The sequence below is a fragment of the Bufo gargarizans genome, chromosome 8 (assembly GCF_014858855.1).
Source record: "Bufo gargarizans isolate SCDJY-AF-19 chromosome 8, ASM1485885v1, whole genome shotgun sequence".
In the NCBI taxonomy this organism is placed as follows: Eukaryota; Metazoa; Chordata; class Amphibia; order Anura; family Bufonidae; genus Bufo; species Bufo gargarizans.
The window spans coordinates 182,859,435-182,878,347 of NC_058087.1; the positions used below are offsets into that span (position 1 = coordinate 182,859,435).

General features: G+C 49.5%; 1 protein-coding gene across 1 annotated transcript; it reads right to left on the reverse strand.

The window, feature by feature from the left end:
* Positions 1-261: 261 nt before the first annotated feature.
* Positions 262-1,234, reverse strand: LOC122945502 (tektin-4-like). Its single transcript, XM_044304566.1, has one exon. The coding sequence runs from the start codon at positions 829-831 to the stop codon at positions 262-264; it is 570 nt and encodes a 189-aa protein (XP_044160501.1). The 5' UTR covers positions 832-1,234.
* Positions 1,235-18,913: the final 17,679 nt, after the last annotated feature.

The following is an 18,913-nucleotide window of genomic DNA, read 5'->3' on the forward strand; positions in this document are numbered from 1 at the left end:
CCAGGGATATTACCACTATAACACCGCTCCTATATCCAGGGATATTATTACTATAATACTGCCCCCTATATCCAGGGATATTATTGCTATAATACTGCCCTCTATATCCAGGGATATTACTACTATAATACTGCCCTCTATATCCAGGGATATTATTACTATAATACTGCCCCCTATATCCAGGGATATTATTACTATAATACTGCCCCCTATATCCAGGGATATCACTGCTATAGCACTGCCGCGCTCTTGTATGTCCCGCTATATCCGGCGCTGCCGGCAGGGGGCGCACGTCCTCACCCTCAGCAGCTCCACCTCCGCCCCGTCCCGCACCAGCTCTGCCCCGACCCTCCGCTCGCGGCTCTGCAGGTTGTCGCTGGCGATGCTGTAGGGGATCTCGGCGGCGTCCAGCGCCCTCTGCAGGCGGCTCTTCTGCTGCAGCAGCCGCTCGGTCTCGGCCGTCAGGTCGCGGATCTCCCGCTCCAGCTCCGACCTCCAGAAGTGGACGTCCAGCAGCCGCTCGCCCAGCTTCTTGGTGGCGTCCGCCTGGCTGCGCTGGGCCCGGGCCTCGCACTCCGCCGCCAGCTGCCTGGCCTCGTGCCGCACCTTCCCGGAGCAGTCCCTGTCGGAGAACGCCTGGTAGTAGGACGTGTAGCCGCCCTGCTGCCATTCCTCCAGCAGATACTTCGCGGTACGGAAGCCAGAAGTGGCCAGACCGGAGGAGGAGTGCTCCCCTGTGTTATAGCGGGCCTCCACCGTGTGGACCGGAAGGCTCTCCGCCGGGATACTCTGTGGGGCGGGCGGCCGGGATACGAGTACCTGAGCGGACATGGTGAATCGCTGGACACCGAGGCTAGATGCTTCTTGCTAGGCCTCGGTTGTTATGGCAACGATGTCAACTATCAGGTAGCTTGGCGTCCCGTTGCTAAGGGACTGTAAAGCCAGAAAGAGGCTGCATCACATGATCATAAAACGTAGCCTATCACGTAAGGCCAGGCGTTTATTTCTACTTAGTTACTATAGTAACCATGACACCCTTCTGGAAGCTCTGTATTCTGTTGCTAAGAGACTGTTTCCAAGAGACAAGCCGTGTCACGTGTTTAAGAGTGTGCTTATAAATATTTATTAGAGGAGGAGGAGCCGGCCTCGGCTTATGAATATGTAAATGTTTGGCAGCCTCTGTTCTATACATATTCATGATTCCTGAGGAGCGGCTGCCCTCTGCCCACCTGGGCCGCTGATCTCCGCTACCGAGCAACTATAAAGTGCAGAGAATGTACTAACAACTCCAGTGGGCTGGCAGGGAGCATGATGGGAGTTGTATCACAGCCGGTCGGCCGATAGGTTGGAGAATGATCACTAAAGCCACGTAGACCACAGACTATTGTAGGGCAAGCAGCACTGGTGGGACTGGGGCCGCCACCTCTCCCAACAGAAAATACAGGCCAAGTTAAGCCACACCCCAAAGGGGGGGGTGGTTTTGGCGGAGCATGGCTTAACGGGGTGTTGAGTCGCTGTCATACTGTGGTTCCCAATAATATTAATGCCCACATTAGCGCCCCCCAGAATTAATACTGCCCACATTAGTGCCCCCAGTAATATTAATGCCCCCATTAGTGCCCCCAGAAAGAGTAATGCCCACATTAGTGCCCTCAGTAATATTAATGCCCCCATTAGTGCCCCCCAATAAGAGTAATGCCCCCATTAGTGCGCCCCAGAATTAATGCCCCATTAGTGCCCCCCAGGAAGAATAATGCCCCCCATTTGAACCCTCAGTTAGAATAATGCCCCATTAGTGCCCCCAGTTAGAATAATGCCCCCATTAGTGCCCCGCCAGGAAGAATAATGCCCCCATTAGTGCCCCGCCAGGAAGAATAATGCCCCCCATTTGTGCCCCCAGGAAGAATAATGCCCCCATTAGTGCCCCCAGTTATAATAATGCCCCATTAGTGCCCCCAGTAAGAGTAATGCCCCCCATTAGTGCCCCGCAGTTAGAATAATGCCCCATTAGTGCCCCCAGTAATAGTAATGCCCCTATTAGTGCCCCGCAGTTAGAATAATGCCCCTATTAGTGCCCCCAGTCTGCTTCTACATAAAACAAAAAAGCACTCACCTCCTCCATTTGCTCGCACTGCGGTGAACGCCCCCCGCTGACTGGAAGCTCAGGACAGGACCTGCCACCAGTGTGAGGACGTCTCGCAGGTCCTGTCCTCCAGTCAGCAGCACAAGCAAATGGAGGAGGTGAGTGCTTTTATGAAAGCGCTCCTTAGTAGCAGTCCGCACTGGAAAATACCGGCCATTAACATTGCCGGTAGCAAAAATTACCGGCACCCCGGCAGGGCCATGCCGGCCGGGTGGCAACCCTAAGTGGGACCCCCTGACAATCTAATGGACTCACTTCAGGGGCCAATACCAGAGGTGTCAGGGGGGACACAGGTGTATGGAGGGGACAGAGCTGTCAACGCGGAGGTATCTGGGAGGACAAAGGTGTCTGGGGCAGGAGGCAGCGGTGTCAGGGAGTAGAGGTGTCTGGAGGGGGGGGCAGAGGTATCTGGGAGGACAAAGGTGTCTGGGGCAGGAGGTAGCGGTGTCAGGGAGTAGAGGTGTCTGGAGGGGGGGGCAGAGGTGTCAGGGAGTAGAGGTGTCTGGAGGGGGGGACGGAGGTGTCTGGGAGGACAAAGGTGTCTGGGGCAGGAGGCAGCGGTGTCAGGGAGTAGAGGTGTCTGGGGCAGGAGGCAGCGGTGTCAGGGAGTAGAGGTGTCTGGAGGGGGGGGCAGAGGTGTCTGGAGGGGGGGACGGAGGTGTCTGGGAGGACAAAGGTGTCTGGGGCAGGAGGCAGCGGTGTCAGGGAGTAGAGGTGTCTGGGAGGACAGAGGTGTCTGGAGGGGGGGGCAGAGGTGTCTGAAAGGGCAGAGGTGTCTGGAGGGGGGGGACGGAGGTATCTGGGAGGACAGAGGTGTCTGGAGGGGAGGGCAAAGGTGTCTGGGGCAGGAGGCAGCGGTGTCAGGGAGTAGAGGTGTCTGGGAGGACAGAAGTGTCTGGAGGGGGGGACAGAGGTATCTGGAGGGGAGGACAAAGGTGTCTGGGGCAGGAGGCAGCGGTGTCAGGGAGTAGAGGTGTCTGGAGGGGGGGGGGGCAGAGGTGTCTGGAGGGGGGGACAGAGGTGTCTGGGAGGACAGAGGTGTCTGGAGGGGAGGGCAAAGGTGTCTGGGGCAGGAGGCAGCGGTGTCAGGGAGTAGAGGTGTCTGGGAGGACGGAGGTGTCTGAAAGGAGGGCAAAGGTGTCTGGAAATGGGACAGAGGTGTCTGAAGAGGCAGAGGTGTCTAGAAGGGGATGTCACGGACACTCCCGTGTCTGGAGATCAGAGAGAATGGCAACACGTGGGTTAATCTGACTGGTTCCTTGTGGATCATTTGTGTCTGTGTTGTTTTGGTAATGACCACACCTCTGGCAGATGTTGGTTTGGTCATTTAACTTCCCCTATTTACTACTGCTTATCCCTTCTGTGGGTGCGGTTTATAGCTTCAGTTTCTGGACTCTAGGTTAGCTGGTTGTCGGATCTCGGTTGAGCTCCTGGCGCTTCCTTTGCTCCACGTCAAGTTAAGTGTTGTCTTCCCTATTTGTATTTTGTTTGTTGTATTTCCCTGTCTTTTGTATCTAGGCCTGAGCGAGACGCCTGTTCATCCTTCTGGTGCAGAAATAGGTTGTCTCAAGTCCTGTCACTATACCATGGCCCTGCAGGATGTGTTAGGGCTCTAGGTTCCTGTGTATGAACTTTCCTACCATCGGGGTCAGTTAATACTGATAGTTAGTCAGGACTTGGATTAGGGTTGTTCTAGGAGGTGACCTTCTCCTTTACCCTAGTTTCCAGGCCTAGTTCCTATCTCCTTTCCTCCTGTGCTCGGTGTGGAGTTTCCCACCCACACCGCATCCGTGACAGGGGGGCAGAGGTGTCTGGAAGAGACAGAGGTATCTAAAGGGGCAGAGGTGTCTGGAGGGGACATAGGTATCTGGAGGGACATATTTTGGGGTAAAGGTGTCGGGCAGCAGCTCTTTCTCCACTGAAAACCCTGACCTGCTAAGAGATCCGAGGGTCTGTGGCATTCGGGAGAAATCGTTGTCCGACCAGCAACTGTTGGATGGTCCCTGGCGCCGTTAGTTTTCTGTAGAGGGAAAGGCTTTTACAAGGTGGTACTCGAACAGTTGGCGGCAGCAAAATAGAAGTGTCCTTACTGAGAGACGTGTGCCACCAAGTGTATTCAGACCCCCTAGTAATAGGAGACCCTAGTTCTGACCCCTGACTTAAAGGCTATGAACACCTTCTGGACATTTTTTTTTTTAGGATTGAAGTTTACTTAATTTGTCTTTATTAAAAATGTCCGTCCCCCTTCTCTGTACAGATGTCAGTCTCCGTCTATTTGCAGACTAGCTTTCTGTTCACAGTGAGTCCTGCCAGATGGAAGCCCCTGTGTAACCCTTATCTCTGATCTCCTGACCTCATAAACACTTGTTTAAGCCATAGTCTTATCAGTTTGATAAGAAATTAGCTATGATGAGTTTGTGAGCTGTCAGGAGATCAGAGATAAGAGCGACAGTCTGCAGATAGACTGAAAGGTAACCCCTGTATCACAAAAACTGCTGAAAGTGTTTAATAAAGACCAATTACAACAATTATTTTTAGCCCAAAATGAGTAAAATGTAAAAATACAAATGTCCTGAAGGTGTCCAAAGCCTTTAAAGGGGATATCTGACCATAATGAAAAATGAATGAAGGGGTCAAAAAATTAAGAAATCATTGCTCATCATTTGAATGTCCCGTCACTCCAGTACCTTGTCTCCTGTCCTCTCGTCCCAGTCATTTCCGGTTCCCGCTAGACCAGGAGTGGTGATGTGCTATCCTCGTTCACATGACCTCTGCAGCCAATCACTGGCCTCCGTACACAGGCATCGCCCTCCTCATTACACATACAGCACTCTAGTTGCCTCCTTCATACTAGCCTAATTCTCTGGCTGAGCACCCCCAATAATTGTCAGTGATTGCTGAAGTACCCCCATAATGCCTCCACAGCCGGATCCCCACAGACCTTAACTATTAGTGCCCCCACAGTCAGAGATTCCCAATGATGGCAGTCAGAGTGCAGCACTCCTAGATGCAGGGAGAGGAGCTCATAATGAAAGCCAAGGTACCTCCAGAGTATCTAAATGTCCCTCCACAATGACATAGTTACAGGGCCCTTGAGAAGAAGGGGCCCAACTTCAGATAGCCCTATATGAGCCAACTAGACTCAATCAGAGCAATACAAAGCAGGGTTATGCCACCAGCAGGGGGCAGCATTGTGATATTTACTATGGGGCTCCCACCACTACTTTCTACCAGAGCGTAAGGGGCCCACATAGGGACTGTATTTGCTTCTTGTCCCTGTTCTCTTTCCTTGCAGGGGAATCGGAGACGTCTTCATGCAGATGATCTAAATGTCTCATCTCGCACAAAAAAAATCCAATTTTACAGCAAAAAGCAGAAACTGAAATAATTTCACACTTCACAATCCAAGTCTATGATAAGTCCCACACCAGCGGCCTCACAGCTGAAGAGACATTGATAGGCGGTGAGGACACTGCTCGACCACGGTGGACAGAAGGGGAAATATGTATGTGATTAAAGATGCACTTTCTTAAAGGGACTTTCCGTTTTTAGAAGGAAAAAAGTTTTGTTTTAAAAAAAATATGAACGATATATATTGTGACACAGTGAGGGGTTGTGTCCGGCAAGGCAGGTATTTTCCTCCCAGCAAGTGCGGCTGGGCTGATTTCCAGCCAGGTGAGGTCAAATACCGGTGCCGGTCTGGGTTTTGGCAGCACCTGGCTGTCCTTAAATAGGCAGCTGGGCTCAGCAGAGATGTCTCTGTTTTTGGGATCCGAGGCTTTGCGCCGTGCTGGAGGGCTGAGAGCCGCACGCTGGGGAAACAGGCCCCCTAAAGCCTGCTGTGGACTACTGGAGGCAGAACTGCCAGCAGGGTGACTTGTGTTATATGAACTTTTCATTGTGTGTGAATTAACACCAAGGCTGCAAAGTTACTGCTGTTTTGTGCAATTGCCTCAAGTGTGAATAAACACTGACGTTTTGAGTTAAGAACTTGTATTTTGCCTCTGTACTGCGCCCGCTTACCCTATCTACCAGAGGAAACCCCACAATTGGTGGAGGATGCGTGCAAGAGCAATGAGGCTGGCGTGAACGCCAATATTTTTGTATTTTGCATTTTTCAGGCACGGTTGTAAGTCGTACATTAAACCAGCTGTATTACAACCAGTGCCCCACGACAAAATGGAGGCTGTTGTGAAGGCCCTCATGGAGGCTAATAAGCAGCAGCAGGAGACTAACCAGTTGCTGAGTTGCTGCTACAACACATGATGGCTTTGCAGACAGCAGTAGCAACCCCGAGCGTCCACGATGCCCGGAAAGCAGTCCGTGCCGCGATTTCTAAGATGACCCCCGCAGACGACATTGAAACCTACCTGGCGATGTACGAGAAAGTGGCCATCCGGTAAAAGCTACCCCGTGACCAGTGGGCTAAGGTTGTCACTACGTTCCTGGCATCCGATTCCCAGTGGGTGTATTTCATGACAGGAAGCTGTGTGCAGCAGGTACCCCAAAAACTCTAAACCACCTGTGCCATGAGGAGGTAGGAGACACTCCAGCGGAGGCTCTGCTGGACTCGGAGAGTCTGGTGTCTCTAGTAAGGGCTCCCCTGGTACGGTCAGCAGAGTATACTGGCCAGAAAGTCGGGGTCATGTGCATCCATGGAAACTTAAAAGACTATCCCACCGCCCTGGTGTCTCTAACCACAGGGGATGGCAGATGGACTCACAAAGTGGCAGTTGCCCCAAATTTACACTACGAACCTATAATAGGGAGAGACTTGCCGGTACTGTGGCCTGCTATGAGAGTGACTGACACCCATGAGACAGGGATAACCGTAGCAGAGTGACCCAGCTCAGGGGGGAGACCAGAACCCTGGGAACCTGAGACCGAAGGGCACTATTTTGTTAGTGCATTATTATCTTTTTTTTTTTTCGTGAATGTGGCCAGGGACAGCCGCATATTTATTTATCATACCATGCAGGATGTTTTTATCTTTGTTGTTTCTGTGTTTTTTTTTATGTACGACATACAATCCTGCCTGAAAAAATGCACAAACCAAAAATATCGGCGTTCACGCCTGCCTCACTGCTCTTGCCCGCATCCTCCACCAATTGTGGGAGGTTCGCTTTGATAGGCAGGTTAGCGTACTCAGTATAGAGGCAAAGAAAAAACGTCAATGTTTATTTACACTTGTTGACAGTTCAATTGCAGTATTGGTGTTTGTTCACACCCAGACAGTTCCAAAAGCAAAAACAGTCACCTTTGTTCCTGGGTGTTAATCCACACCCGGTCGGCATAGCACAGGACTGAGCAGTCCTCCCGGATTAAGGCCTCCAGCCTGGCACAAGTCTCTGATCCCACAGAGATTGCCAGAGCTCCAATATCAGAGAGAGATCATCACCACCACTTGACACTGCTGGCTGTTTTTTATAGGCCTCTCAAAACCCGGCCTGGAACGTGGGGAGTAGTGACCTACCCAGCACTTTGACTACTCCCAGTAAGAGCCGTCCCGGATCAGCTATTTACAGCCATACTAGATAGCAAGGTGTCATATAGCAACTGCTGCTGACACATGAAAACTGGCTCTTACTCCACCGAGGCCAGGAACCTCGGTGACACATACCTATCATCCACGATGATTCCTTGTACCTTCTTACAATATATATACACTACTCACAAAAAGTAAGGGATATTTGGCTTGTGGGTAAAATTTCAGGATGAACCTAAAATGCCCTCTAACCTTTACAGGTGAACCTAATGTGACCTTCTCTAAACTCTTGAATGCGCATGTCCAACTGTTCAGTGTTTCAGTACTTTTTACACAACTTGCTGTTCTCTAACAAGGAGCTTAAAGGGACTCTGTCACCAGTTTCTAACCCCCCCCTTTTAAAACTATTGTTCTCTCCATGGTGCCCTTGTCATTACAAAGCTGTTGTTATAAGATAAATCCGCCCTGTAGTTTTGATAAAAATCGCTTTTATCTAACCTGTCAATCTTCTGGATAAGGTGCCCAGGGCGTTTCTGAAGGTCTGAATCTGCTGCTCTCCGCCGCCGCCGTTGGTACCCAGCTCCTCCCATGATCCTTTCAGCGCCACCTCGATGTAATGAAATCCGCCTCCGGCTCTCCTCAGTGCCCCCTCCTCCTTTTCAAAGATCCCGCGCGTGCGCACAGGCCTGTGCCTGATGCGCCTGTGCGGACTTTTAGATTCTGCCTCGTTGAGCGAAGTGCGCATGTGCGCGCACGCGCGCGAACATGCGCGAACGCGCGCGCATGCGCACGAATGCGCGAACGCTCAACGAGGCAGAATCTAAAAGTCCGCACGGGCGCATCAGGCACAGGCCTGTGCGCACGCGCGGGATCTTTGAAAAGGAGGAGGGGGCACTGAGGAGAGCCGGAGGCGGATTTCATTACATCGAGGTGGCGCTGAAAGGATCATGGGAGGAGCTGGGCACCAACGGCGGCGGCGGAGAGCGGCAGATTCAGACCTTCAGAAACGCCCTGGGCACCTTATCCAGAAGATTGACAGGTTAGATAAAAGCGATTTTTATCAAAACTACAGGGCGGATTTATCTTATAACAACAGCTTTGTAATGACAAGGGCACCATGGAGAGAACAATAGTTTTAAAAGGGGGGGTTAGAAACTGGTGACAGAGTCCCTTTAACGGCAAAATTCACAACAGGTGTTTGATCCATGAATCACCCAATAAATGTCCTGGTTCAATTAGAATTAGTATTTAAACAGTCTTCCTCATCATGCTGTTCACATTTTGACATCATGAGACCAAGACGACACCTAACAATTGATCAACATTAGCTCGCCATTGCGAGGCTTCAAGCAGGATGTTCTTAGATGGAAGTGGCCACTGAGCTTAGAGTGTCATCAGCAGGTTGTATCTGAGATACAGAGAGACTGGAAGAGCCACAGAAAGGCAGAGAAGTTGACGTCCTTTGGCCACATCCCATACTGATGACCACTTCATTGTGAACAATGCCCTGCGGAATCAGATGATAAATGCCACACAACATCAGCGTGGTCTGCGTGCTAGACGACCTGCAAGGGTACCTGACCAGGCACAGGTGTCATCGTCTTGCATGGGCCAGGGAGCGTCTATGCTGGCCAAGGGACCAGTGGGCTTCAGTGCTGTTCACTGATGAAAGTTGATTCACGCTGAGCAGAAATGATGGCCACCAAAGATGTTGGAGACATCAGGGAGAGCGCTATGCATCAGCCACTGTTGTCACCAGATGAGCCTTTGGTGGTGGTGGTGTTACAGTGTGGTCAGGTGGATCTAGTCAATACAGAACCGCTCTACACTGTGAATGGTCCAGAGACAGACCTATACTACTTGAAAAACATCATTAATCCAGTCATTGTGCCTCTGCATGAACAACACAGGCCTTATTTTATCTTCATGGAGGATAATGCGGCAACTCATCGAGGTTGCATCATTAGGGAACGGCTGCTGGAGACTGGGGTACCTCACATGGAGTGGCCTGCACTTTCTCCAGACCTGAATCCCATTGAAAACCTATGAGATCAGCTGAGTCGCCGTGTAGAGGCTCGTAACTCTGTACCCCCAGAACCTCAATGACCTGAGGGCCGCCCTTCAAGAAGAGTGGGATGCCATGCCTCAGGAGACAATAAGTCGACTTGTGAAGAGCAGGAGATGTGATTGTTAAGCTGTAATTGATGCTGAAGGCCACAAGACAAGTTCTTGAGATGCTGACATTTTGTGGGGTTATACCCACCACTAGTGTAAATTGTTTGAGATGAAGAAATCACCATTGCTGCTTCTTCTTAGGGTTGCCACCTTTCCCAGTGCCTCCCAGTAATAGTAATGCCCCCATCAGTGCACCCCAGAATTAATGCCCCCATTAGTGCCCCAAGTAAGAGTAATACCCCCATTAGTGCCCCACCCAGTAAGAATAGTGCCCCCCAGAATGAATGCCCCCATTTGTGCCCCCCGGTTAGAATAATGCCCCCCATTAGTGCCCCCGCAAGAATAATACCCCCATTACTGCCCCCAGTTAAAATAAGGCCCCCACTTAGAATAATGCCCCTATTAGTGCCCCCTTCTCTGTTTCTGAAAAATAAAATAAAAAAGCACTCACCTCCTCCGTTTGTTTCATTGCCCTGCAGCACCCCCGCAGGGGAAATGAAGTATTACATGATGTCCAACAAAATCAGGGACTGGCTGTGCAGTAAATGTATGGACAAACTGGGTCCTCCAGAGAGAGGGAGAGACGCACTTTCGAGTTGCTTTTGTCTATGGAGGCCAGAATAATGAAAATTGGTTCTCTAGATGAGACACCCCTTTAAGTTGGACAATAATGAGGTTTTCCCCCCAAAAAATTGTGTAAGACAAATTGTGAATCTCCGTAAAAAAAAAAAAAATCCTTATCCACCCGGTCAATTCCTCGCCGTTCCTGCAGTTTTTTTTGCAGTGCTGACATCATCACGTGATTACTGCAGCCAATCACTGGCCCTAGTGGTCATGTGCGGTAGTTGTAGCAGGACCTGCACTGCAGCAGTGATATGCTCAGCTAGTCCAGGCGACTGCTGAGGCTGCAGCGATTACTGCACCTCCAGTAGGACCAGAACTGCGGAGCTCGAATAACGGAGGGATTGAGCAGGGGAGTAAGCAGGGGCAGAGCTATAGGGGGTGCAGAGGAAGCAGTCGCTACCAGGCCTAGGAGCCTGAGGAGGCCCAAAGACCCTTGTGCCGCATAGGAAGACACTGGTATTATAGAAAGTGCATGCTGGTCAAGTTACACCTCTCGCTGGAGGGAAGGGGCTGGGTCAAGAATTTGGCATGGGGGGGGGTGCCATTTCAATTTTTGCTTTAGGCAGCACGAAGGCTATGTGCTCCCCTGCCCCTGGCCACAAAGCACTAAGGGAAGGGGCCCAAGCTTAACTCTTGCACCAGGGGCCCATGAGCCTTTAGATACGCCTCTGAGTAAGGCTTATTTTTTTAATTTTAGAATAATTTTTGAAGGGTCCTGGAAAAACCCCTTTAAACTATTTCTGGTGATCTTTGCATGCATTGCTGCCCTCGGCCTCTAGGTGGCGCTGCACCCCTGTACAATAGGCTAGAGTCCATTTAACCAGGCAGTAATGTCAGCATCGGTCAGCGAGTGAATCCCGGGCTTATTGTAATTCTCCACTTTGATAATTGTGTCGTCCCCAGCAGGTCCCCTCCTTTCATCCGTATCGCCTGATTCCTTGCCGCGCTGTATTATGCGCCAGGATCCCATCATCTTTTTTTTTTCTTCTGCTTTTCGCTTTGCATTTCTCTGAACATAAGTCAGCAGGCCGGGATAGTATTCAGAAGTCATGCTTCACTTACGCTAAGAACGAATTTGGCGATTGCCGACATCTGACCGCGTGTCCGCCAGCACGGGGAAACACAATGTTTTCTTATCATAGCATTAAACCTCGCTCACCGCGACCGGCAATATCCAGAGAGACCCTCTAATTGTACAATGCAGGTGGCTGCCAAAATAGACTGTCTAAAAACTGTGTTTCCGCCCTGACAATAATAAGGCTGTGGGTGCTGCATTGTCCATAAGGACATCACGTCCATCTGCCCTCCTGCAGCTCAATCCAATTCAAGTGAATGATATTGAACTGCAGTACCGGGCACAACCACTGTGCTGTGCTAGGCAGACTGTGAAAGGGCCACGATGCAGTGTCCCCTTGAAACGGTGGATGGGAGTCAGATCTCACGAATATAATGTCGATGACCTATCTTGCGGAATGTTCTTGCAGAAAGAGCTCCCCCTAGTGGCGGCTGCAGGAGTTATACTTTTATCTAGCACAGCACCACTCTTTTCCTTGTGGCTGTGTCCGGTATTGCAGCTGAGACCCAAGTCAAATGAATGGGACTGAGCTGCAGTACAATCCATGGCCACAAAGAGATAAATGGCGCTACTGTTGTGCACAAACCTGTTGATCGTGGGGGTCACAGGGGTTTAACCGCACCACCTATATGTGGGTGCAACATGCGGTTTTGCAGCAGACATGTTTGCCCGTCTTCATCCTGGCACTGGGCGTAGATTCGCACACTGGCTGCCTAGATGCCACCTGATCCAGCGCTACCAGTGCCAACGCCATCAAAGCCAATTAGCAAGGGGATGTTGGTGTCTTCATCACAGTCAACACATGAGATTTGCTGCCAACATTTTAATGCCGTCCTTCCCCTCGGCCAACATAAACTGCCATATTCTTCCATACCCCCCCAACCCCCCCTTCTAAAAAACCACTGACAGCAAGGGGAAGTCGTTTTCAAAAAGCCGAGGCTCCGTGATTCACAAATGAATTATTAATGGTTTCTTCTCAAGGCATTGCGTGATTGCAATTAGGTGCGCACTTCTCTGTGGGAAATGCATAATCCTCATGTAAAAGAAAGATTTTCACATCAAAGGACAGAACGTAACTTGTTGAAAGTTGCTCAGGGACTCGGCTGCCTGGATCTTTGCTCAGCAATTTCGTTATTTTCACAAAGCTGCTGGTTCTGCGAAAGGTGGATCGAGTCTAAAGAGACTCTCAGCACATAGGAGGATAGTGACGTGGGGGGGGGGTTCCAAACTTCCATGACAGCCCACTGCCTTCTATCCTCACAGGACGGTGTCATTTGGTATTGTAAGTGAAAAATGACTGATTGTTATATAAGAAAGGAAAGAAATACCTGAAGAGGCTCAAAAGTGGGGTTTCTAGAAATCGGTATAATATGAGAACAAATCCAGTCACTGTTTCTACTACTATACACATCCCTAAGATATAAAAAAGTTTATCTTAATTATTAATTGTATTTTTTTCTGCATTTCACCGCCAGGATTTAAAATAATACTGTCACTTATGTAAAAAAAATAACTACCATAATACTGCTCCTATATACAAGAATATAACTACTATAATACTGTCCCCTATGTACAAGAATATAACTACTATAATACTGCCCCTATGTACAAGAATATAACTACTATAATACTGCTCCTATGTACAAGAATATAACTACTATAATACTGCCTCCTATGTACAAGAATATAACTACTATAATACTGCTCCTATGTACAAGAATATAACTACTATAATACTGTCCCCTATGTACAAGAATATAACTACTATAATACTGCCTCCTATGTACAAGAATATAACCACTATAATACTGCCTCCTATGTACAAGAATATACCTACTATAATACTGCCTCCTATGTACAAGAATATAACTACTATAATACTGCTCTTATGTACAAGAATATGACTACTATAATACTGCTCCTATGTACAAGAATATAACTACTATAATACTGCTCCTATGTACAAGAATATAACTACTATAATACTGCCCCTATGTACAAGAATATAACTACTATAATACTGCCTCCTATGTACAAGAATATAACTACTATAATACTGCTCCTATGTACAAGAATATAACTACTATAATACTGCTCCTATGTACAAGAATATAACTACTATAATACTGCCTCCTATGTACAAGAATATAACTACTATAATACTGCCTCCTATGTACAAGAATATAACTACTATGGGGCGGAGCCTGGCTGCCTAGCTGAATGGTTGTGTGTTGCTGAGCTCCTACACCTTACCGGTGAATTAACCCCTAAAATACGCATATAGCTTCGCTTTTATGGGCAAGACAGGCAAGGATCGAGTTAAAGATCAAGCTGATCCATCCCCTAGGAGATCCAGACAGGCTGATATGGATCTTTTCCTAAAAAAGCATCCGAGGCTGAGGACGGCTGAGACCCCCAAGATGGCCCCCGCTACAGCCCCAGCGTCTGATATGGGGGAAGACACAGATGGCGGCAGCGTCTCTGATGCCTCCACCTGCAAGTCAAAGAGGCAGAGAGGCTTATTCTCTAAAGCGGCACTTCTGGAGGTGCTGAATTCGGCGCTGGCTCCGATTAAAAAGGATTTATCCGAAATTAAAGAAGATCTCCGGAGCATCGGCCACCGCGTGTCTGATTTGGAGGGCGCGCAGGAGGCGGCTATCCGACGGGAGGAGAAGACATTCAGGGCGCTTAATTCACACACTGACCTTCTCAACGATGCGCTCCTGAGGGTTGAAGACCAGGAGAACCGGAGCCGGAGGAGGAATCTGAGGATCCGTGGGCTCCCTGAAGTGATCGCAAATGAAGCGCTGGAGAAAGTGGCGCGAGAGGTATTTGCTGACCTGCTGGGGCCTGAGAGAGCGGAGCGCATAGTGATAGAGAGGATCCACAGGGCGCTTAGGCCTAAGCCGAAGAACACCGATCCCCCAAGAGATGTCATATGCGGCTTGCTCAGCTACATTGACACCGCAGCGCTTATGAGGGCTGGCAGAGAATCGGAGCGCCTGCACTATGAGGACACCCCGATTATGTTCTTTCAGGACCTGGCCCCGTCCACTTTAATGAAAAGGCGCATCCTCAAGCCTCTCCTGGATGCTCTCAGAGCATCAGCTACCCCATTCAGGTGGCTTTATCCGTTCGGGATTGCGGTCCTTAGAAACGGACGCCAAGTCTCCATCCGCACGCCGAAGGATCTTCAGGCCAGCTGGGATCAATTGGGATTGAGCCCGATCGACATCCCCTCCTGGATGCCAGCCGACATTGAGGACCCACCCCTCCCGCCACCTCGGGCAGCGGAATGGCGTCCTGTCTTCAATAAAAAGTCGCCCAAAGCCAGGGCTGAAAAGTCTGACCGCTCTCCTTCATGAACAGGGGAACCTTTTATGGTGCTTGCTGAATTGTTTCCAGTTCCACTCAGCTTACCTGGGACTTAGTGTCTTAGGATGAAGTGACTGGGAGCTTTCCTGATTGCTGGTAGTTATGGGCCTGAGTTCAGGCCAGTAATGTCCGCCTGTTGTGGAAACCATTATTTCAACTTCCAGCTCTTGCTCACCCAGTCCTAGTCTTTCAGATGATTTATATGCAGTTCTTGTTCTTGCCTGCTTTTTGCCCCTCCTTTTGATCTGCAGGGGTTAATCCGGTACTACCTTTAGGTCACCTTTCCCTTGTGTGATGGCCAGTAATTGGCCCTCTATAGCTCTGCGGGACCCCCCACCTGACAGACCCCGGCTGGTAGCCGTAATGAGAAAGGGTCGCACAGTCAGGTGCTCGGTAGAGCCCTCTATGCAATATGTCTTTGCATTTTTATGTACCTTCCCAGTTTGTCCCCCCTTCTTCCCTTGTGTGTCCCCCTCCCCCCTCCTCCACCACCAGATGTCATATTTTGCATTGTCAGATGCTGACTGTCCGCTTTTTATTTCAGAATGTCGTCTATTGTGATCTCATCCTTTAACGCCCGGGGAATGAACGAGCCTTGCAAGAGGTCCCAAATCCTGGCCCTTTTACAGAGGGATAAAGTGTCTATAGCTTTCTTCCAAGAAACCCACTTCCGAGAGGGTAAGACCCCCAAATTGCCCCCCAAACGGTTTTCCCAATGGTTCCACAGCACGTATAGTTCGGCTAGCAGGGGTGTCAGCATAGCGATACACAAACAGCTCCCCTTTAAGCACTCTGCCGTTTCTGCAGACCCTGAGGGTCGTTACCTGTTTGTTAAGGGCGCTATTGCTGACACTCCTGTTACCCTGGCAACTGTATATGCCCCCAACAGAGGGCAGGTTGCTTGGCTCGTTCAGACCCTTGGCTTATTGTCCTCCTTCAAGGAGGGTATGGTCATTTTAGGAGGTGATTTTAATGCTACCCTTGAACCTGCATTAGATTCTTCAACTGGGAAATCTGCCATCACACACGTTCGCTTACGACGCCTTAAATGTGCCTTACAGAGGTTGGGAGTCTTAGATATTTGGCGCACCACTAACCCCACTGGTAGGGACTTTTCCTTTTACTCAGCAGCTAAACTGTCCTATCATAGGTTAGACTATTTATTCCTATCTAAGTCCTTTGCTAATAGGGCTATCGGATCCCATATAGGGAACATCACCCTGTCTGACCATGCCCCTGTATTCCTAAGTGTCTCTCTGCAGGACCTCCCAAAGAGGGAATGGAATTGGCGCATAAATGAGACCATTATTTCAGATCCCTCCCATGCTGGTAAACTCTCCTCCATCATAACGGATTTCTTCAAGTCCAATGCTTCAGGCCCTGATGCACCCTCCCCTTCCATTGTTTGGGAAACCCACAAAGCGGTCCTGAGAGGGGAACTAATAGCCTTAGGTGCCCATGTTAAAAAACAACGGAACCAAGGGGTGGCGACACTTCTTTCCCGGATCCAGGCTCTAGAGCTATCACATAAAACCTCCCAGGCCCTTAGTTGTGCCTCAGAGCTATCAGAAGCCCGCACTAAGCTTAAAAACCTGATGAATGTCACCTCAGCCAAGCTGTTACTCAGAGCCAAATTTCGTTCTTATGCCCACGGGGACAAGGGTAATAGGTTAATGTCCGCCCTAGTCAAGAAGCAGAAAACTGACTCCTTTATTTCTGCAGTCAAGAATGATAAGGGAGTTCTACATAAAAGTACGTCAGATATTGCTAATTCCTTTTGTGCCTTCTATAGAGACCTTTACAATCTTAAAACACCAGACGACTTATCACCAGAACAACTAGGGGAAGCAACGGAGAGATTCCTCTCCTCCCTACAGCTACCTACCATTACCCCAGCGCAGTCAGTCCAGCTCTTATCTCCCATCACGGATACTGAAATTAGTAAGGTCCTCTCCTCCATACCCACAGGGAAAAGCCCAGGCCCCGATGGTTTCACCATTTCTTACTATAAAACCTTCAAACACATTTTAATCCCTCAGTTTAACATCCTATGTAACCATTTACTTCAAGGGGGCTCCCTCCCGCCCCAGTCGCTCTCAGCCCACATCACGGTAATTCACAAAGAAAATAAAGACCCCCTAAATTGTGGGAGCTACCGCCCAATTTCGCTCCTAAATACTGACGTGAAGTGGTGGGCCAAGATTTTGGCTCAGCGGATTCAGGCGGTTCTCCCTGGCATTGTCAACGAGGAGCAGGTGGGATTTGTTTCTGGTAGACAGGGAAGCGAGAATACAGTCCGGGTCATACAGTTGATTACACATGCCCGAAAGCACTCAATACCGCTGGCCTTGCTCAGTACAGATGCAGAGAAGGCTTTTGATAGGATTAGCTGGCAATTCATGTCGCGAGCATTGTCGAAATTTGGCCTTCCGGATCAGTTCATCCAATCCGTCTTCTCATTGTACTCGCTCCCCTCTGCCAGAATACGTATTAATGGGACACTCTCCCCTTCCTTTCCCATCACCAATGGGACGCGTCAGGGCTGCCCTCTCTCACCTGCTCTCTTTGTCATTGTCATGGAGACCCTGTTGGCCAGGATCAGACAAGAACCGGACATTGAAGGACTCACTGTGGGGTCGCAGACTCATCGGACGGCTGCTTTCGCAGACGATCTTTTAGTCATAACATCCAACCCCCTAACTTCTTTCCCCAGACTTCAGGCCCTTTTTGAAGAAGACGGAAAGGTTTCAAACTTTAAAATTAATTACACAAAGTCACAGGCCCTGAATATTACCTGCCCACCTTCTACTGTTAAGACGCTCAAAAGCTCCACTGCTTTTTCGTGGGCTTCTAAGTCAATTCCGTTTTTGGGTACTAATATCTCAGCGAATCCGGATGAGCTCTTTGAGCTGAACCAGGTCCCCATGCTGAAATCCATCAAATCTCACTTGCGCTCCCTAAAATTGCCATTTATCTCATGGATTGGGAGGAAGAACTACATCAAAGCCTTTATAGACCCCAGACTGCTTTATCTTATTCAAACACTCCCTATCTGGCTACCCCATTCCTTCTTTGTGGAGGTCCGCAGGGTCTTCTCGGCATTTGTGTGGTCAGGCAGTTCCCCTAGACTGGCGTATGCCACTCTCACTCGGGAGAGGAGGTTGGGAGGCTTTGGCCTACCTGACATGTACCTTTATTATAGAGCAGCACTGCTAAATAGAGCTCTGAGCCTCTTGTCTTGGCGCCCCCCCGGCCTTGTCTCCCGACTGGAGTGTGATATGCTCTCATATAACGACAAGCTAGTTCTTTGGGGCTTACGCAAATGCACCGCCAACAATAAGTTCACATCGCCCTTATGGAAAGGTTTGTTATTGGAGTGGTCCAAACTATATAAATCCTCCTCCCTCCAGTTTCCTAGTGTGAATCTCCCCTTACACTTACTGCAAGCCTATATTCACCCTACCACATCTAGGCCGTCAGGAATCTGGGCATTGCTCTCTAGCTCCACACTACAAGACGTCATGACTGAGACGGGTGCTTTTGATTGGGGTAAAATTGACGCAATTCCGAGAGTCCAAGAAGCCTCTTTCCTAGCGGTCATGGCTTTTAAAAAAGATGTGGCGCGCTTGACAACGCTCCCCAAGCCTACTACTGATCCCTCGTGGATGGAAGGGAAACTCTCTACTGCCATCCGCCCCAGGAAACCTCTCTCCACATTTTACAAGGAGCTACTCTCCTCTGCACCTCCAGATCTGTGGTTCTTAGCGGCCTGGGAGAAGGAACTGTCCATGTCTCTTTCAGAACCTGAAAAAGCGTTTATCCTCACACACTCGCACGGATTCAACCGTTGCATCAGGATTCAGGCTAACTCTTATAAATTACTCACAAGATGGTACAAAACGCCAGTATTCCTTCATAAGATTAATCCCGCTATCCCAGACAGTTGCTGGAGGTGTGGAGGAGGACCTGGTTCTTTATCACATATTTGGTGGAATTGTGAGAAAATTAAACCTTTCTGGGAGGAGGTGGTCACAAC